General features: G+C 39.5%; 1 protein-coding gene across 2 annotated transcripts in view; it reads left to right on the forward strand.

Annotated features, from left to right (window-relative positions):
• Positions 1 to 21,700, forward strand: part of NSD3 (nuclear receptor binding SET domain protein 3) — an 87,424-nt gene that overhangs the window by 39,179 nt on the left and 26,545 nt on the right. The window contains exons 10-15 of one of the 2 annotated variants that reach the window (XM_081333782.1): positions 535 to 665; positions 3,153 to 3,281; positions 7,731 to 7,857; positions 9,760 to 9,957; positions 12,578 to 12,751; positions 19,791 to 19,940. In XM_081333782.1, coding sequence (XP_081189908.1) covers positions 535 to 665; positions 3,153 to 3,281; positions 7,731 to 7,857; positions 9,760 to 9,957; positions 12,578 to 12,751; positions 19,791 to 19,940 — 909 coding nt within the window. The remainder of the gene's footprint in view (positions 1 to 534; positions 666 to 3,152; positions 3,282 to 7,730; positions 7,858 to 9,759; positions 9,958 to 12,577; positions 12,752 to 19,790; positions 19,941 to 21,700) is intronic. The other variant, XM_081333783.1, reaches the window with a different exon arrangement.

Genomic DNA, 21,700 nt, shown 5'->3' on the forward strand with positions numbered 1-21,700 from the left:
TATTCAATTGCTTCTGAGATTGCATTTTACGAACGAGTAAAGTGTTATCAAAACAAAATACCCAAATAAAATATCCAAACGAACCACAAATCAGTGTATGCCTGACTCTTTTTAAAAATAGTATAAAAACTACTTGATGGTTAAGCAATATTGTTCCGATGCTGACTTTCCCCTCTGTTTTTTAGAATAGTTTATTCCAATGTGTTTTTAATTGTGTGATTGCTTTTAGTTCTTATAGTGTGAGCTGCCTTGGGAGGATTTTAATTTGGAAGATAAGGTATAAATGAACAGAAGATGTACTTTGCATTCCCTATCCAACAGTTAACAGCATTGTTGCATTGGAAAAGCTCTGCTTTTAAAGTCATAGATTAGCTTATACTGTTACAAAAAAAAGTAGAAGAGTTGTAAATTTAAAAAGCTTTGAAATCAAATGTGCAATTTGGCTAGTTCTCTTGGCATTGTTTTTAATTTCTCTTTCAGTAACTTATATATTTGAGAGATGTTTTAGAATTAATTCCAGTGTGTTGTGTTAAGGTGCCAGTGAGATTTCAGATTCTTGTAAACCTCTAAAGAAAAGAAGTCGTGCCTCCACAGATGTAGAATTGGCTAACTCAGCTTACAGAGATACCTCCGATTCTGATTCAAGAGGACTTAATGATTTACAGGTAAATGGTTGGTATTTATTCAGCCACAGCTTTGAAACTGACAAATAATTTGATAAATCAGTTTCACAGACTGCTTTATGTTTAAAACCTTGGGACTGAAATGTCTGTGGCTGCTAATCTTCTTTGAATATATTTTGTTTGCAAACACAATTGTAAAGGATGTAAAAAACATCCCATTTTGACAATGAACAGATTTTTGTCATCAGTGTAACCTGTCTACACTTAAATCAACATTGTTTATACAGATTACATTTCTGCTCCTTCCTTAAGATCTATTGAATTCAATATTCCAAGTGTTATTATTAGTCTTTTCTCTACATTGAAAAAGCAAAATATTGAAAAAAAAAGTAGAATTACATAAAATGCTGCTGCAGACAAGGCTGGGAACAAACATGAAAATTATAGCTTTGAAGGCCATTAAGCAAACAAAATGGAAAGAGTTGGCCCAGAAAACGAAGGAGAACAGTTAACCGGTCACTGTTGGCACTAGCTTGGTGGTGGTGGTGAGGTTAGGGCTGAAATATTGCTTTTTCTCTGCATTGTTTACAATTGTTTGTGTGTGTGTGTGTGTGTACACACACACACACACACACACACACATATATATTTATATAGATAGATAGATAGATAGTCAAGAAAGATTCAAATCAGAGAAATCTTAGGGTATTTTACTTTCAGGTTAACAAAGACAGAAGATAGTTTGGGGAAGCCTGTGAGCATCAGTGGCCCTCATTGCTTTCCCCATATCTTAATGGTAATATGATTGTTATTTCTTAACATTTAAAATTCATTGTTCCTCGCCGAAGTGCAAGAAAATAAAATGCCTGTTAGCGGTATTTCCCCAAATTCCTCTAGGTCTCACCTGAAGGCAAGGTGAGAAATTAAAGAAGGTGGGCTTTTTAGGGAGACTACTTTGTGGGACATTTCTGCCACCAAAAAGGAGCGAAGGAAGTGCTTGATAACCACTGCCTGATCAGGGATAGCAGCAAAGCAATTTGGTCTAGGACAGGGGTAGGCAACCTTGGCTCTTTTATGACTCGTGGACTTCAACTCCCAGCATTCCTGAGCCAGCTATTCTGGGAGTTGAAGTCCACAAGTCATAAAAGAGCCAAGGTTGTCTACCCCTGGTCTAGGGTCCTCACAGCTGCAACCACGGCGGCATTGCCACGGTCGTGTGATCACAGTTCAGGCGCTTGGCAACCGGCTTGCAGTTTTGATGGTTGTAGCCTCCTCCAGTCACCTGATCGCCGCTTGTGAACTTCACTGCTGGCTTCTGACCAGCAAAGTCAGTGGGGAAGCCAGCAGGAAGTCACAAAGGGCAAATCTGCTGAACAACCATAACTAGGACTGTGAGAACTGCCATCGTGAGTCGTCAGCCATAATCGTGGGATATTGGACTTTTCAGCCATGTCACTTAGCGAAGGAGTTGCTGGTTCCAATTAGCATTGTTTCCCGTGAAGTTGTTATGAGGACTCTACAGAAAGCAATAGGAGAGCTTGAGAGAGCCCTACTAAAGATGATCAGAGACAGAGCAGGTAGGTGGTGGGATAGATTTATTTGCCAAGGGGTGGTGAATAAAAAGATTTCCTGGCCACATTACAAAAGCAATGACCGTGAACCCCACACATGGGGGGATTCCCAGAAGAGGATTGGAACCCCATAGAGTAACATCTAGCGACCCACCCTTCTGGTGAGTCCCAATAAGGCAAAACAGGTCATGTAGTCCCTCCTGGTGGTCGCTGTAACTGAGCACATTATATTATTTTCTGATTTTCTCTGAAAGGAGCTTCAATCAGATTATAGAGCTGAAGATTCGGAGTGAGGGACCTGCGTTTTAGGGGTTTACTACTGTTCCGTCTTCAGGATTCTGAGCCACTTGTTTCTCTTTTAGTGTCATCTATTTGTTTTCCAATGAAAGAGGCATCTTATGATTAAATGCTCCGCTTCTCACCGTAGACGTTTCTAAATGATGATACTAATCAACTTTCCAGGTGCATCCACCATCGTAGGGTGATGAGAAGCTCCGTATAAAGAAGGCCAAGCAGAAGTGAACGCTTTGAATTTAAACCACTCGTTTGATAGTTTTTCAAGAGGGTAGAAAATATAGGTTTTGGTTTTTGTTTTTTAAAAAAGAAATCCTCAGTTTGAGGCTTCTTTTTGGAAAATGGCCCTTGTGGTTATGCTGTAGTTAATATTTCCCCCAACGTTCCCCACTCCAAAATTGGTAGCATGATTTTTGCAAAGAGATATGTTTGTTTAAACAGAATTAAGTTTTCTCATCCAAGAAATGCATTCATCCTTCTGCAAATTTCTTCCCTACGGTCGATGAGTTTACACCAAGGACAGCATTTTAATTGACCTAAGTCAAGAGCTCAAAGAAGTTGTGGAAATAAGTTAGCTGGGTTTTTTTCTCTCTTTAATGAACTGGATTTATTTATAGAGCTCTTCTAAAAAAAATGAAAACAACTGTGCATGCTTTTATTTCAGGGTAGTTTTGGAAAGCAGTCAGATAGCCCATCGGCCACTGCAGATGCTGATGCTTCTGACGTCCAGTCTGTGGATTCAAGTTTGTCAAGAAGAGGTTCAGGGACTAATAAGAGAGACACTGTTTGTCAGGTAAATGAAAAGTGTAAATCTGCAAATAAATTATGCCTGTAATCCTGATCAGTTATTTCATTATTGTTGAATCACTTTTACCAAAAGGTAAAATAATAACAAGTAACAAACAAAAAAGAAATAAAAACAAAATAGTCCTCAACTTACGATCACAAATGAGCTCAAAATTTATGTTGCTAAGTGAGAAATTTGTTAAGTGAGTTTTGCCCCATTCTACGATCTTCCTTGTCCCAGTTGTTAAGTGAATCAGTGCAGCTGTTAAGTTAGTAACACGGTTGTTAAGTGAATCTGGCTTCCCCATTGACTTTGCTTGTCAGAAGGTCGCAAAAGGAGATCACGTGACCCAGGACACTGCACCCGTCATAAATAGGAGTCATCTGTCAATCATCCGAATGTAAATCACCTGACCACGGGGATGCTACAATGTTTGTAAGTGTGAATAATGGTCATAAGTAACTTTTTCAGTGTTGTTGTAACTCTGAATGGTCACTAACCAAACTATTGTAAACTGAGGACTACCTATACCTGTAGATTGATTTAATTTGCCTTTGTCTTAAAAACCTTAGTTTAACATGCATTTACAGGTTATCCATATTATTTTTCTATTAAGGGTTCTTTGTTATTTTATAGTCTAATCACATTCGTGTCTTCTCAGAGATATGTGTGATTGTATACCTTCTTTATTTTATTCTTGCCTTCAGTCGGGATCTGCCTCCGCCGGATTTCTACAGCTCCTCTCTTTGCGTCCCTATCCATATTTCACATTTATTTCTCCTTGCTTGCTTGCTTCAGTGGAAAAGAAAATTAGGTTTTTTTCACTTGTTAGTTTTAAGATGCCTTCTGCAAGAAAACAGATTCCGTCACCTTAATTATACTGACCCTTAAATAAGGAAAACATCTTAGATGGCACGACTGTGAAGAGTAATTGCCGCCTTAAGTTCAAGAGAGGGAAGCTGACCATAACAGCACATGCTAATGTTCATTCTGAGTCTTTGCTTGTTGGTCCTAACCTCCAGCTCTTTTGAAAAGCTCCCCATGAAATATTTCCCCTCAGGGAATATCCACTGATTTTCCTTGGGTGTCTCCATTATGCTGGTTCTGACTAACCCAGAAAACCATCCTTCACCCTTTACAACAACAGAGGGCATTCCTTGAAGTCCTTATGGATTTGGAAGCGTTGGAAGATGGATGGGGAACAGTCTCTCAAATTCAACATATTGTTTCACTCGGCAGTTATCAGGCACATACAGGCTGTTCAAATCATCATTTAGTACTACTCAGTTTTTCCAGAGGTCTGTCACTCCCATACATATGTACGTCTGCCTCCCTCCCCTCTCTCTCTCGGCCCTTTGAGAGCCGAATGCAACGAAATTTCATTTTAATGTATGCCAATTAGTGTACATTCAAAGTGGCAATCAAGTTATTACTGTATTCTATTATTCGATTCAATTCTCTCTGTCTCGTCCTCTTCCTCGATTATCTGCTGCCATCTAGTGACAGATTTTCATTCCCCTCCAGATCAGAGTTTCCTCGTTCACCCACGGAAAGATTAGAGAGTCAATTCTTTAGTTTAGATAAGTGATCAATTACTTTTGCAACTTAAATCAGTCGTCTGAAACAAAAAAAAATGAGTTTGCAAACAGAAAAAGAAAAGGTTTTCATCACTTCTTCTCATTCTGCTGAGTTTAAACATAAATATGGTAAATAAGACAAAAATATGGTGAAGATGATAAGTCCTCCTTCCAGTTCGCTTTTCACATAACAGGTGGGAAAATCATCAAATGTCAACATCTAAAACCCTTTTGCAAGGTGAACATAGCTGTAATAACTGTTTATTCCCTTCCCAATTATTCACATCTGTATAAGTCAGGACCATTCAAGTAGTCCTCGATTTACAACACCTTATTTAGTGACTGTTCAAACTTACAGGGAGTGCAGAATTATTAGGCAAATGAGTATTTTGACCACATCATCCTCTTTATGCATGTTGTCTTACTCCAAGCTGTATAGGCTCGAAAGCCTACTACCAATTAAGCATATTAGGTGATGTGCATCTCTGTAATGAGAAGGGGTGTGGTCTAATGACATCAACACCCTGTATCAGGTGTGCATAATTATTAGGCAACTTCCTTTCCTTTGGCAAAATGGGTCAAAAGAAGGACTTGACAGGCTCAGAAAAGTCAAAAATAGTGAGATATCTTGCAGAGGGATGCAGCACTCTTAAAATTGCAAAGCTTCTGAAGCGTGATCATCGAACAATCAAGCGTTTCATTCAAAATAGTCAACAGGGTCGCAAGAAGCGTGTGGAGAAACCAAGGCGCAAAATAACTGCCCATGAACTGAGAAAAGTCAAGCGTGCAGCTGCCAAGATGCCACTTGCCACCAGTTTGGCCATATTTCAGAGCTGCAACATCACTGGAGTGCCCAAAAGCACAAGGTGTGCAATACTCAGAGACATGGCCAAGGTAAGAAAGGCTGAAAGACGACCACCACTGAACAAGACACACAAGCTGAAACGTCAAGACTGGGCCAAGAAATATCTCAAGACTGATTTTTCTAAGGTTTTATGGACTGATGAAATGAGAGTGAGTCTTGATGGGCCAGATGGATGGGCCCGTGGCTGGATTGGTAAAGGGCAGAGAGCTCCAGTCCGACTCAGACGCCAGCAAGGTGGAGGTGGAGTACTGGTTTGGGCTGGTATCATCAAAGATGAGCTTGTGGGGCCTTTTCGGGTTGAGGATGGAGTCAAGCTCAACTCCCAGTCCTACTGCCAGTTTCTGGAAGACACCTTCTTCAAGCAGTGGTACAGGAAGAAGTCTGCATCCTTCAAGAAAAACATGATTTTCATGCAGGACAATGCTCCATCACACGCGTCCAAGTACTCCACAGCGTGGCTGGCAAGAAAGGGTATAAAAGAAGAAAATCTAATGACATGGCCTCCTTGTTCACCTGATCTGAACCCCATTGAGAACCTGTGGTCCATCATCAAATGTGAGATTTACAAGGAGGGAAAACAGTACACCTCTCTGAACAGTGTCTGGGAGGCTGTGGTTGCTGCTGCACGCAATGTTGATGGTGAACAGATCAAAACACTGACAGAATCCATGGATGGCAGGCTTTTGAGTGTCCTTGCAAAGAAAGGTGGCTATATTGGTCACTGATTTGTTTTTGTTATGTTTTTGAATGTCAGAAATGTATATTTGTGAATGTTGAGATGTTATATTGGTTTCACTGGTAAAAATAAATAATTGAAATGGGTATATTTTTGTTTTTTGTTAAGTTGCCTAATAATTATGCACAGTAATAGTCACCTGCACACACAGATATCCCCCTAAAATAGCTATAACTAAAAACAAACTAAAGACTACTTCCAAAAATATTCAGCTTTGATATTAATGAGTTTTTTGGGTTCATTGAGAACATGGTTGTTGTTCAATACTAAAATTAATCCTCAAAAATACAACTTGCCTAATAATTCTGCACTCCCTGTATAATGGTACTAAAAAATGACTTACGACAGTTTTTCACACTTATGACCATTGCAGCATCCCCATGATCACGTGATCAAAATTTGCATGCTTGGCAACTGGCCGATATGACGGTCGCAATGTCCCGGGGTCACGTGGCCACCTTTTGCGACCTTCTGACAAACAAAGGCAGTGGGGAATTCAGATTCACTTAACAACCGTGTTACTAACTTAACAACTGCAGTGATTCATTTAAAACCATGGTAAGAAAGGTCATAAAGCGGGGCAAAATTCACCCAACAAATGTCTCGCTTAGCAAGTTAGAAATTTTGGGCTCAGTTGTGGTTGTAAGTCGAGGATGACCTGTCTTTTACTTACAAGTAAACCTCAGCCGAGCCCATAACAGCTTCCTAGGGCCTAATGAACCCAGACATGCCATGTTTAAAGAGAGTTGTGTGGTCATTCACAGGTTCTTGTCTGGAGGCATAAATTATTCTTTTATGTTCAACTGGAATATCGCTGCATGTTTGGGCTGTACCCGTTTGCAAGATCTTTCTGCATCACCATATTATTCCTGCATGCATGGCACCTCCTTGCAGACTTTATCCTACTGAAGCTGGGCTTGCAGACGCCTGCCAAAGAATATCAATTTCCCCACCTATCATATTTGAGAAGGAACGAAGACCAGCTGAACAATTTAATGGGAAATGGTGGTTAGAAAGTACATACCAACCTCCGAGGGTGGCAGCAAGGAGGCTAACTCTGCTTTTGTTCCATGGCTGATGTTCTTCTATCAGTATATCTTGTCCCATTTTATACCGTGGCATGTGCTGGTCTCTGAAAAGCATTGCTAGAAGTAAAGGAAATTTGAAAAACGGCATGGCGATCGGCATGAAAACATTTAGCTTTTCAACTTTGTTTGAATTAGAAACTTCACGAGTTTATTTGTATTCTCTTTTCTTTTCCTTTTTTTTTAAAAAAGATTTGCGAAAGCACCGGTGAGTCTCTGGTCTCCTGTGAAGGTGAATGCTACAGGGTCTTCCATATAGAATGCCTTGGATTGAGCTCACAGCCCGATGGGAAGTTTATCTGCCTGGAGTGCAAAAATGGTAAATGAGTGAATTGTTATTATTATTATTTTTTTTGCCTTGAGAAAGGGGCTAGAGCGTCAAAAGCTCTGAACGCCACTAAATAGGATCAGTTTGGCCTTTTGAAAGTCTGCTCAGCGTATTCTTGCTTGCTTTCTCTTTCAAAAGGGATTGTAATGTAAGATTTGGAGCCTAACCCACAATCTGCAACAGGACGGTTAAAGTCATTTGCGTTTTAGCACTGAGTTTAAGCATTAATTTGATGCCTGTTTTTCCTGTCACACTCCATTTAGGCTATCGGTCCTCTTGTTTTCCTTCACATTGGCTAGCTAAAGAAAATGTCATAACAGCCTGAGCTTTCTTAGCCTCTGGAAAGCTGAGAGGAATATACTTGTTGCATCCTCTCACTGTCACCTTTAAGCAGTATGTTGATGGTATCCAATTGTATCTTTATCTTTATTAGACTTATGTACCGCCCTTCTCCCGTAGGACTCAGGGCGGTTCACAAGGTTTTTTAAAATAACAATACAACAATTACAAAAATTAAGAACAGTTAAAATAATTACATTTAGACCTTGAATAAATATAAAACCCCAATTAAAATCCAATTAAAACCCCAATTAATACTCTCAATCCAGGCCAGAGAGCTCAAAGAGCCAGGTCTTCAGGTCCCGGCGGAATGAGTGAAGGTCAGGGGCAGTCCTAAGCTCTACGGGCAGCTGGTTCCAAAGGGCAGGCGCACCCACAGAGAAGGCCCTCCCCCTGGGTGTTATCCGCCGGCATAGTTCAGGAGGCCCTTTGGATAAGGGGTCCTCAACCTTGGCAACTTTAAGACTTGTGGACTTCAATTCCCAGAATTCCTCAGCAAGCTGGCTGAGGAATTCTGGGAATTGAAGTCCACAAGTCTTAAAGTTGCCAAGGTTGAGGACCCCTGCTTTAGATAGTCATTCATGCCATACCCATCTCACTACTTGGCTACTGGCAATGCTCTCTACTTGGGGCTGCACTTGAAGACCTCCCAGAAACGACCACTGGTCCAGAAGGCAGAGGCATGAGCAACAATGGGCATGTCTACTATACCTATGTAACATATCTGCTTCAAAAGTTGCACCGCTTGCCAATTTATTTCCAGATCTGATTCCAGGTGCTGGTTATTACTATAAAGCCCTACCTAACAGAGAGCCTGGTTTCTTTAGAGACCACCAGATTTGATCCTGCAGAGTTGGTGCACTGTGAATTCCCATCCCCTGGAATTCCTTGGCAGACAGGGTTCCCAGTAGGCCCCTTCTTCTGGATCAAGTGGGGCAGGCAAGTCCCATTGGGGTAAGGCAGCTTCTCAGATACCTTGGACCCATGTGATATATAGGGAGTTAAACACAATAACCTACATCCTGAATTAGACCCAGAAGCAAACTGGTAACCAAATGCAGTTCACACAACAGCGGTATTATGTTTTATTTTTATTTATTTTTTTTTATTACATTTATATCCCACCCTTCTCCGAAGACTCAGGGCGGCTTACAAGCTTAGCAGTAGCCTTCATTCTATGTATTTGCCTGCTTATTAGGGCTTTCACACACACCCTAAGCGGCATTATTACAAAGTCAGCTTAATTGCCCCCAACAATCTGGGTCCTCATTTTACCTACCTCGGAAGGATGGAAGGCTGAGTCAACCTTGAGCCTGGTGGGACTCAAACCTGCACTAATTGCAGGCAGCTGGTGTTACTTAAGGAGGCATCAGCCCACTGCTCCACCAAGGCTCCTGGTGGAGCCTTGCCCTCCTGCCCTCCGCTTGCCAGATAGGGAAGGACTGTTATTTGGTTCCTGCCCCATAATATTTTTTGAAAACAGCCCCCCAGGTTCCCAGACTAAAAGAATGCCTCTCTCTTCCAGCTAACCCTTGACATTTCTCCTTTTCAAAGGGCAGCATATATGCTTTTCCTGCAAACTTCCTGGCAAAGACGTGAAGCGCTGCTCGGTCAACACATGTGGCAAATTCTACCATGAAGCCTGTGTCCGCAAGTTTACTACAGCCGTTTTTGAATCCCGAGGATTCCGTTGCCCTCAGCATTGCTGCACCGCGTGCTCTGTGGACAAAGATATTCATAAAGCAAGCAAAGGTAAGAAAAGAGCAGGATAATCCCCTGTTGTGTGAGGCATTATAATGAAAGCTCCAAATAATTTCTATGTGTTTTGCTTACCTTCTTGGTGGAATTCTTGCTACGAGTTGGAAAAGGACACACCAGAAACAGCAGCAGTCAAGGTGGAAAATGTAGTTTGTTCTCAGATTCATTAAAGGGGGGACATTCCGGTCAACCTGAACAGGTGGAGACAACACACAGGTCTAATGTGATTGCTATTTTCCCATGACTTCTATGGAGAAAAAAGTCTTCACATTCCTGAAGTTGTTTTGTGTTGGGAGAACTGTTTGCCAGGAACCAACAAACCTTGCAAAACAAAATGTCCTTAGGCTGTTGGTTTATATGAAATTTACATTCTATACAGGAGAGAAGAGAATGGAAGCCTTTATATCAACCTAAATGAGCATCCATTCTGAATTAGTTAGGGAATAGGGTGAGTATACACACCCAATCTTAATTCTTTACTACATGGCAAGATTTGCAATAGCATACACGTGTGCCTATGTGTGTAAAATACATCTACTTTATTTGCACACTGCAAGAAATGGAACCTAACCCTAAAGATATTTTTTTTTGCTGCTGTTTGCTATGAAAAAGATCAAGACAACCCAAAAGCAAAACCAAATTTCTTCCATCCTTTGAAAGAGATACTGTGTGATTGATTTCATCCTGTTTGAGATTCATCAGATGTGGGTAGCCAGATGTTAATAGGGAATTGAATTCACAGACCTTTATACGTTAGATAACTTTCCTTTCAGATAGATAGATAGATAGATAGATAGATAGATAGATAGATAGATAGATAGATAGATAGATAGATAGATAGATAGATAGATAGATAGATAGACAGACAGACAGACAGATAGATAGATAGATAGGGGAAGGACTAGATATAGCATTTGTAGCTCTGTGATCTGATTGTTTAAGGAAAGATGGCCTGTATATATCATTCTGACACAACTTGTAAAAACATTGTGTAATAGAAAAGGAATGAAAATACACATAACATCGGACCGTGCATCTTGCAAGACTATGCTTCTTACAGATACTATCTGAAAAAGAAAAAAAAAGTTGCTGGCTTAAAATATGCAGAAATGTGGGTATTTCACTGATTGAAAGCTAGTGGCTTCCTAAAGCTCATAAACAGACAGTTTGCTTCAAAAACATTTATTGAAGCTTCCTAGAAACCATTATTGAATGAAGCTCACCATGACCAGAACACTGTGGAAATAAACAACCAAGGAATTACGTGCTTAGAATTCTCAGAAATGAAGTTAGGCTCTCACATTTTGGTCTGGTTGCATTCTCTTAAATTGTGTGGGAGCAAAGAAATATTGGCGTCATATATGTTAGGCTTGCCGGCCAAGTAAAGGGCGATGGTTGAGGTGGCGGGTTTTTTTGCAATGGAGGAAGTAGGAGAATTTGCTTTTGCTATGACTTATTAAAGCAATTCTGTGGAAAAATTCTGGAGGTATTGTCAATGACTCTTGGGTATCTTACAGCCCAGGCTGCCTCTTCCTTCTTTAGCCAAGTACAATGACATCTCTTTTTTTGAGAAGTTTGTTTTATGCTTCATTAGTGTGTTCTTCATGAGATATTGGGGTATTTCTTCCCTATGTTTTAAATCTGCATAAAATTCACCATATTTCATTTTTAAAGCACTTTTGCATAATTCATTGGGATTTTCTCTGCCATCAGGAAGACTGAAGGGATGCAAAACAACAAATTTGCTCCACTAATAACCTCTGGAGAAGCTAATATTCTTTGAGTACCAACTAGACATTGCCAGTGTGATCTGAGCATGTTTTCACTATGACTGGTGCTAAGGGCTTCTTTCTTTCTTTCTTTCTTTCTTTCTTTCTTTCTTTCTTTCTTTCTTTCTTTCTTTCTTTCTTCCTCCCTCTCTCTCTCTCTCTCTCTCTCTCTCTCTCTCTCTCTCTTTCTTCCTTCCTCCCTCCCTCCCTCCCTTCCTTTCTTTCTTTCTTTCTTTCTTTCTTTCTTTCTTTCTTTCTTTCTTTCTCATTATTTTTTCTCTCTTTCTTTAAAAACAATTGAAAACTGGCCTCTATGCTGGATAGCATCTTCTTTCTCAACCTTCTCTGCCATTCAGTGGAATAATCCCAGTATATATACATGACCTTGCTATCCAAGTGTGCTCACTCTGGAAGCCAGGAGGAATTGCATCATTAAGAATGCAAAACTGCCCTTGCCTTTTGAAAATAGCAACATCTTTAATTGGCTACAGGAAACTTTTATTGAATATATTATGCTGAAGCCAGAAAGGTGCAGTTGGCTAGAGGCGAAGATGCTCGTCTACTGTTCGGAAGGTTGAGAGTTCAATCCTAGGCAGTGACAGATGTTTCTCTATCAGGGTGCAAAGAGAAAAATATCTGCTGCAAACTCCGCATGGGCGTCAGGAAAGGCATTCTGGCCAGTAAACGCTCAGCTCCATTCAGTCATCCCCGACTCCGCCCCGACTCCAGGGATTACAGGGTCGCAAAAAAATGAAAAAAATAAAAATAACCTAAAGCCAAACTTGATTGAGGTTTGGAAGTGTGTTCTAAACAGATTGTTATCTGGTGCATTTTATATTAAACAGGTCGCATGGTGAGATGTTTGAGATGCCCCATTGCCTATCACTCAGGAGATGGCTGTATTGCTGCAGGAAGCTTGTTTGTGTCATCCCACATCCTCATCTGTAGTAACCATTCCAAAAGAAGCAATCACTCCTCATCAGCTGTAAATGTAGGCTTTTGTTTCGTTTGTGCAAGAGGTGAGCTCCGTTTTTTGCCTTCCTTTTGTTGATCTCTTTGATGTTGAGTCTTTGTTTTTTTTAAATGAACTGTTATACCCCTCCAAAATTCCACACCCTCACATTACTTCCGATGTGGATTCCCATAGACCAGGGCTAGGCAACCTCAGCTCTTTTATGACTCGTGGACTTTAACTCTGAGAATTCCTGAGCCAGCATGGGGGAACTATGGCCCCCTTCATGATTCGTGGACTTCAACTCCCAGAATTCCTGAGCCAGCATGGCTCAGGTTGGAAACCTCTCTTTCCCCTCAGCACAGCTGACTCAGGAATTCTGGGAGTTGAAGTTCACGAGTCATAAAAGAGCCAAGGTTACCTACCCCTGCCATAGACAGACACAGACATCCCTCCAAGGAATTACAGTTGGTCAAGAATTCCTCCTTGGCTGTTGGGAGGAACAGCTTCTAATGACCATGGCTGGATGGTCTCTTAACCTTCTCTTCTCTGTGTCCGTCCTTAAAACAAGACAACGAGGAACTATTTTTTATTATTTTTTTTGCTAGTTTGGGGAATGGATGAGGGCAAATAGGCTGAAAACCCTGACTCAGATTCTGAGAAAATTTAATCTGACTTCCATAATCATTACCTCAAAAAACAAAAAAACAAAAAAAACCGTGAATCAACCCATGTAAATTGATGAGTCATCTTGAAGATGGATGGATGTGCGGCTTCTAGATTAGGAAGAAACTTTTTCCCCCATAGTTTCAATTAAAATGTTTAATAGGAAGCAATTTTCTGGCTGACTTTAAAAATTAACACCTTACTTAGTTAGAATTATGTTCTCTAATTCCCTGTCATTTGCCTCACCTTCTAACCCTGCTAATTTGAAGATATAAGAGTATTTTTTTTAAAGTTAACCAAAGCTCACCTCCATTACTGAAATTCACTCTATGAGTAGCATAGGTATAAAAGATATTTAGGTTGAATTCATTCTCATGTAACAATAATGTGACAGCAAACTTCACATGTATGTTTAGAGAAAACCTAGCTAAAGAATGATGAAAACTGAGTGATAAAACTCCCTAGTTATTTTCAGTTAGAGGGGACGAATTTGGTATTAAAATATATCAGAAATTACGCTCTGTACATTTAATTCAGGACAGACATATTTGTCCAACTGAAGTAAAATTGCAGGCAACTATAGGGTTTCAGGGGATTTGCACTTGTTATATTCAGTCATCATCAGTAAAAGCCACAGGTACATGAATAATACTTTTGACCATCATGTGTGCAGAACAGGAAAGATAGGTTCAAGTTTAAAGAGAAAATGTATGCGGAGGATAAAAATCTATTGGGGCAGGAGGTTATTGCCAGATACATGAGAAGAAATATAGCAGTTGCAGTTCCAGGCAGAAACCAGTAGACAGAGTTCTTGTTGCATTAAATAAACGCTTTGCAGAAGAATAATGTCTAAAAAGGTTAGAGAGAAATTTTTTTAGAGTGGTGAATCTGAATTATACGAAAAGCACCATTTAAAGAGAGGATAGTCTGTTGATTTTTCTTTTACACTTCAAGGGGAAACTGTATGTATGTAGTTATTAAGAAAGACAGTTACTTGATGGCATACAATCAATCAATCAGTTTATATCTCTTTCAGGGCTTTGGCATAGATTTTTAAACCAATATTATTGTCATTTGAATCCTTCACATACAGTAGCGGCCCAAATTGTGGAAACCTTTTGGGAAAAGTGTACAGTTAGAAATGCCACCTTTGGTTTAAGTTTCCACCAATTTTTCTTCTAATTTCTTTTTAACTGTAGCCTTGTTCACTTAATAATACTATTTTGCATCGTTTTCTGGGCGACCAGTCAACTCTTTGCACCATTACTTTAACAAGCTCACTCAATGAAAGAACACAAAAAAAACCGACCAACTCGATAGCGATCACATAACACACTGACAAGTGTCCTCCTCTCAGCTTCATTACATGACGTCAATAACTGAATCCTACTGTGATCTGACTGGCTCATTGCCAAAACAAGATGACACCTGATTGGCTCTCTAAACACGCATGCTCATTGGCTACAATCAGATGAAGGAAAGCTACCTGAGATCAACCTAAACAAGTTGTGCTTCCTTTTTCTGGTTATTTGGCTATAACGTTTCATAGAATACGGTACAGATAATTGAACAAACTTTGTTGCATTACATTCTTGATTAAATTATCTTTCCATTGATATATAATTTTATGGTACTACTCCAAAAAAAGTGGTGTTATTAGCCATCAAATCTCAAAAATACACTTTTTCCAAAAGGTTTCCACAATTTTAGCCACTACTGTATGTAGGGAGAAATCTGGGGATTATGTGCTTTTAGTTATTATTATTATTATCCAAAGTTTAGATTGCTTTTAGGTGCTTTTCCTTCCTACTTTAATGATGATTTCAGTTTTATATTTGGAAGTAGATTTTTAAATTTTTTTTAGGAATTATAGAAAAATGGGCCAGACCACTAAGATTTAAATTTAGCAAGGAAAATGAATAAACTTTTAAGTAGTTAAAGCTTTTAAGTAGTTACTAAACTGGTTTTAAGTTTTCAATAACAGCAGTGTTGTAGTTGCAATTATTCTATTGTTTGGAACTTTAGTTTCAGTTAAAGCCAGTGAAATTTCGATTCCACAACATTGTTTACAGAAGTACAACTGAATGCTCTTCAGCTTATTGCCCTAGCCTTGGCTTGGCAATTATTCCTGAAATCCAGAGAAGTCTTGTGAAAATGCATTAGATTATATTTTTAAGTTTTTTTTCCAGCTTAGGCCAGATGGTTCTGATGCTTCTGATCATGGAGAATGAAATTCCTGAAATCTACTCAAGATTATGCACACCTAGAATAGATTTCAGCAAGCAATACCTCATTAGCTAAAAGCCAGAACAGTTAGTCCTTGACTTACGACCATTTGTTTAGCAGCACAGGTGGCGCAGTGGTTGGAATGCGGTATTCTAATTGCCAGCAGTTCGAATCTCACCAGCTCAAGGTTGACTCAGCCTTCCATCTTTCCGAGGTTGGTAAAATGAGGACCCAGATTGTTGGGGGCAACAGGCTGACTCTGTAAACCACCTAGAGAGGGCTGTCAAGAACTGTGAAGCGGTATATAAGTCTAAGTGTTACTGCTAGTGCTGTTAATGACCCTTCAAATTATAATGCTGCTGGAAAAAATTACTAACAACCAGTCCTCAAACTTAAAACCATCACAGCTTGATCACAATTCAGGCCTTTGGAACTGGCATGGATTTACGATGGCTGCCATACCTCTGAGTCACAGGATAGCCATTTATGGCCTACCAACAAACAAAGTCAATACAGAAAACTAGACTGGCTGAATAACCATGGAATTCACCCTGGCAAACAAGGTCCTGAAATCAGATGCAACTCATCTAACAACCGCATTGTTTAGTGTGGGATGTTCCGGTCCTGATTGTGGTCATAAGTCGAGGACTACTGCTACGCACATTTCTGGTTTTTGCTAATTCTATTCTGTAGCAATATCTTGGCATCCTGGTTCATAATGCTGCCAAGCAGCTTATATGATGGACATGAATTTATCACCCTGCATGGAGAGATTCCTGCATGTCTGTTGGCCTTTGCTGTGGAGACAGCAAGTTAGTCCCCCCCCCACACCTCCAAAAAAAATACGAGCTGTCTTCCCATGCATGGAACTTTTGCTGTACAGCCTTTCTCTCCATATCTCCTTCATAAAACACCCACCCTGAAATATTTTCCCCTTTTATTTAAAATCAATAGCCCCAAGTTCATAAAATTAGTTTTGCTGCTACACTGGAGGTCAGAAAGATAGAGCTCGTTGATTTCCACTTGTTGCTTAAAAACAGTTTGCAATTGTCATCATGATGCTCACCAGCCATTTTTGAAAAGCGTTGTTGGGAATGGAAAGGTATTAATCTGCTCAGGCAGCAGGAACTCTGGTTGCTACAGCAACACAGAATGTCAGTATGGTCAGAAAGATGGATTCGTTCAAAGTGGATATTGTGACATGCTCGGGAGTCCCGTCCACCCTGCAGACACAAAGGAACTATATATATTCTTTACGGACAAGCACTTTGACACACATTTTGTTTAAGAGGTTCTCTAAAATGCACACAAGGGCAAGTCGATGTAATAGTACATAACTTTTTTTAAAAAAAATATTGAACCTTAAAAAGTATTTTCCAAACTGGTTAAAATATGAAATTAAAACAAGTCATCTTTAAAAAAAACAAATACATGGAGGAAGCGGAAGACAAATTAAAATGGGACTTTTTCAAAAAAAAAAATAATTTGCTCAAAGAAGGGTACTCTCAGCTGTAATTCCTTGATATAGGTGTTACTGTGGAAACAGTACTTTCTCGTAATTTGATCTCACCAATGTAGCCCTACATTTCTTGAGGACTAGTATTGCTCTTTTAGAAAAAGAAAATAACTTTTTAAAATTATTTGATACAGCCCATGCCATGCCAGAAGTTCAGATAATTTCATTCAGTATGGGTTGTGTTTAAATTAATAATTTAAAAAGTTTTCTTTTGAAATAAAATATAAAATTGTATTCAAAAAAATCTGGTTTGGGTTTTTGTTTTGTTTTGTGTTTTGACAACCTAACACTAAACCTCCAAAGGCCATCCAAAAGAGGATCTAGAAAATGTTTGCTCTGGAACACCTACTGGGGCACCGATGATATTCCCTAATGGGGCAAGGTGTTCCCAAATGCTTGGAATCTACACTCACACATAGATAGCTTTAAAAATCCAAGTCTAAAGATGATACATTTCAGATTTATTTAAATTTAAGATCACTTAAAAGTCCACAACAGTATATGACTTTTGAACTCAGCAGACAAGAATTCCTGCTGCAAAACTCAATAGTATCTTGGGAAGCTTTCTGGGCAAAGCATTGCAGCGTTATAATGGTGGACAAATTAACAAGCCTTCAGGAAGAAAGGTTGGGGTGTAATTCTGTGTACTAATGATCTCTCTTCCCCTTTCCTCCATGTGTGCTCTTTTCTCATTCACATACATGCGTGCACATAAACACCCTTCCTGCTCCACAGTCATATGCACTCCCTTTCTCTCACTCCCTCTCCCTTTCTCAACACACACACACACACACACACACACACACACACACACACACACATACACACAAAATTGACTGAGTTAAGCTTATACAAATGAGCTAACAATCCCAAGGTAGATTCTTTTGAGTCAGTTGAACTGCATGGTTTGTATCTGCCTTTCCTATCCTGCCACCCTTTAGCTATGTCGGGATTTTTTCCCCCACCCCAAAATTTTCAGCTATGGTAATTGGGAAGATAAAATCCCAGCTTGTTTGGAAGACATTGAGTTGAAGAAAGCTGATACTACGTTTATGAAAAAGAAGCAGGGAAGAAATGTTCTAAATGGATTGAATTTGATTTTAATTCTCCTCTGGCTAATTTGTTAGTTTCCTGTTTGATCTTTAAAGAGCTTTAGTTCCCCCCAAAGCTTGACATTGCTCAAAAATAGTATAGATCAGACTTAAGGTCGGCATTTCTACTCCCCAGTTATAAGCAGAATGCAGTATTTTTATGAAGGAGTTCAATTTCACATTGCATTTCCATTGGGAAACCATAGACCAGGGGTTCCCAACTGGCGTGTGAGACGATATTCCAGGGGTGTGTGAAAACCAGGTGTTACTTTTGTAAGGGGTATGAGAATATATCAGAAGCGTTCTAGGGTGCGGGGTATAGAAAAGGTTGGCAACCGCCGCCATAGAGGATCAAGAAAAAGGGATTCTGTTAGCAATGGTTGGCAGAAGAATGTACTGAAGGCTGTATCAGCATTATTGCCCAATCCCTGCAAATTTCTATCCCAAGTTCTTCTGTTCAGAATTTTGGATTTTCGCAAGCTTAGTATTTCAGCAAATAGATTGCTAGTTTTTTTGTTTCTTTGTTTTAAATGCAAGATAGCGCTTACGGGCATCATGATTCTCCTACTAGGCATGGAATCTGGGACCTTTTTCTTGACTGTATTTCGAATTTTTCTGAAGGAAAGCAAGAAAGCAGAAGAACGTTTTGGAGACGCAGAAAGCTAAGATAACTCAGATCGTTGACCATAAGTTATTGTTAGACGTGAAAAGAAGAGATGTGTTAAAACAAAAGAAAAGACAAGTCCCAGAAATTAATTAAAAAATGGAGTGCAAAAGAACCCGTGCCATTTCTACTTATTAACTGACCGGAGAGAATTCTTAAGCTAATGAGAGTCTAAGATAAAGGGTTTGGGATGCACTGTGGGGAGAAAATTTCGGATTTCATTTATATTGCATTTATCAGATCTTGTTAGCTCCCTAATGTTATAACCAGCCAATCCTGCACTATCATCCTTTTCACTGTAGGAGAGGGTATGTTCCAATAAACATTGCAGGGCCTTAGTCAGGTGTTTTTTCCCCTCTAAGGACTGCAAGAAAATCTATGAATCTCACCAAACTGGCATTTCTCCAAAGTAAATAATATATGGGTATATCAGTGATTTATCAACAAAAGGTATAAATAAGCTGCAGGTAATAGTATCCACTGCCAAAATAATGTTCTAACATTTCTAGAGCTCAAACAACAGCCAGCATGTGATTTTTAAGTTTCTGGTCCCTAAGCACCAGTTTCACAGTTAGCTTTAATATGTTTGTGGGGGGGGGAGGGGGAGGAAAAAGTAGAGATAGTCTCATAAATGCTTTTTTTTATTGAAGATTTAAAAAGGAGCACAAGTAAAATCCAGTTTCAGATCTAGTGCTTATTTCCACTCTTTTGTACATAGGCATGGATGCTACCTCCTTCAGTGTGACAACCTCTTAGAGATAGAAAAAAAAAATTTCTTTCACTTTTTCTTTTCCTTCATCGCATCACCTTTCCTTTTCCTGACATAAAAGCACCCGTGAAATATGCATAGTAGGTTATTCATTTGGTTTTTATTTCGTTTTCCTCCTTATGGAATCATGGGTAGTTTCATTGCAACTCATTTCTTTCTGTTTGTTTCGTATAGGGCTGATAGTGCAGGATCATTCAGACCCCCTGTTCAGTTCATATGCCAATAAATCTCACTATCTACTGAATGAATCAAATCGTGCTGAGTTGATGAAATTACCTATGATTCCTCCTTCCTCGTCAGCTTCCAAAAAGAAATGTGAGAAAGGTAACCAAAATAGCTTCTTTCTTTCTTTCTCTCTCTCTCTCTCTTTAATTTTCTTTCACCTTTCTTGCTTTTCCTTTCTTTTTTGTTTGCTTTTTTTTAAAAAAAACAACTAAATCAAAGCTTTGTATGCTCATCTAGCACTTCCTCGTTGCACTTTATTAAACTTCACTCATTGCTTATTTTGAACGTGTATTCATGTTGGCCGAAAACTTCCAAAGGGGCTTAAAATAATTACTGAATTCCACTCAAGCACTGACTTGTGCATGATTAGCCAATCCAGCAGACCTTCATAAATCCTGAGGCAAAACTATATATCTGCAGGGATTCTTTCTCGTAGTTTAGATCTATCATGCCTGTTAACCACACTAAAGGAGCTTTTGTCCATTTGGGTCTTATTCAGATTCTTTATGGCTAAGAGTAGGCTGCCTGGAACTTCCAGATGTGTGAATCGGTGACCCCAGACTAATTGTGCAGCCTTGGCATTCCAGTTTATATAGCTAGCTGTTGACTGGATAGCTTTCTCATGTATCAGTTGGCTTTCTTTGCAGAAGGAAGGTTGACTTTAGGTCCTGCCGTATGTAAGATATTCTGCCTCTTCTAGGTATAAAAGACCTTTAAACGCTGAATTGTAGAGGTCTCCAAACTTAGCCACTTATGGACTTCAACTCCCAGAATTCCCCAGCTAGCCATGCTGGCTGGAAAACTCTGGGAGATGAAATCCAGAAGTTTTAAAGTGGTCAAGTTTGGAGAGCTCTACTTTACTGTACTTTAAATAGCTGGATTGCTTTTAGCCTCCTCCATTTTCATCTAATAGAATAACAGACATTAACTATTTCCCTTCTTCCATCACTGCCTGGAAGCACGCTTCCGACAGAAGTATTCCTCAACCGTTTATTTAGGTTACTTATTTTTTTTTCTGTGGCCCTCAGTTGCCGAGGGCTCTGAGCCTCTTAAAACAGGTCAGTAAACTTAGGGTTAAAGTAAATGAAAACAAACAAGCCAAATAATCACAATTACATAGAGCTGAGTAGCTGCACCATCACCCAGCGATAGAATAATGTCTGAAGGGCCTTTTATTTTTTTACACAACTCTTTGGAAGCCTTTATATAATGCTTTAATTACCGAGTGATAGCTATTAATAGGAAGAAGGCTTAAATAAATCTGGTCCCATAGTGTCATTGACTAATACTATAGAATTGTGTGTGTGTGAGGGATTGACTGTTACTTATTGCAAGTCTTCATATTTTAATCTCTACAGGTTCACAGTTGGGAAGGGGACGCCCAATATTTCAGGTTCCACCAAAGTAATAAGCTATCTGATTCTGGCCAACATTAGGGTTTCTTTTTAAACAAATTGATCACACACAAGAGGATAGCATAGTTTTGGAACTGTTTGGACACGTAACCTATGGACAGTGGGAGTGTGCTTCTTTGATCCATTTGACGTCTTTGTCTTCCCTTCCACTTAATGCAAGTAGATAGTAAAATGGCATCCCCTGTGAAAATGGATGGTGGGCCTGCTCCTGCAGCTCCCTACGGACTGCCTACACTCGGAGCCTTGTCCAAATTAAAGAGTTTTTCAGTCTGCCAAGTTTGGGAAGATTTTATTGACTCTTGAATGTTTTATACAGCATGTGACTTATCATGCTGGCATATTTAGAAGAGTCTGTCTCTCACAGCAAGAGACAATCAATTATTTTGAGCCCTCTTTCATAGTTGCAGAAAATCTTACTAAAGCATTGTAAAAGCCAAGTATCCT

This window comes from Vipera berus (genome assembly GCF_964194415.1).
Source record: "Vipera berus genome assembly, chromosome: 8".
NCBI lineage: Eukaryota > Metazoa > Chordata > Lepidosauria > Squamata > Viperidae > Vipera > Vipera berus.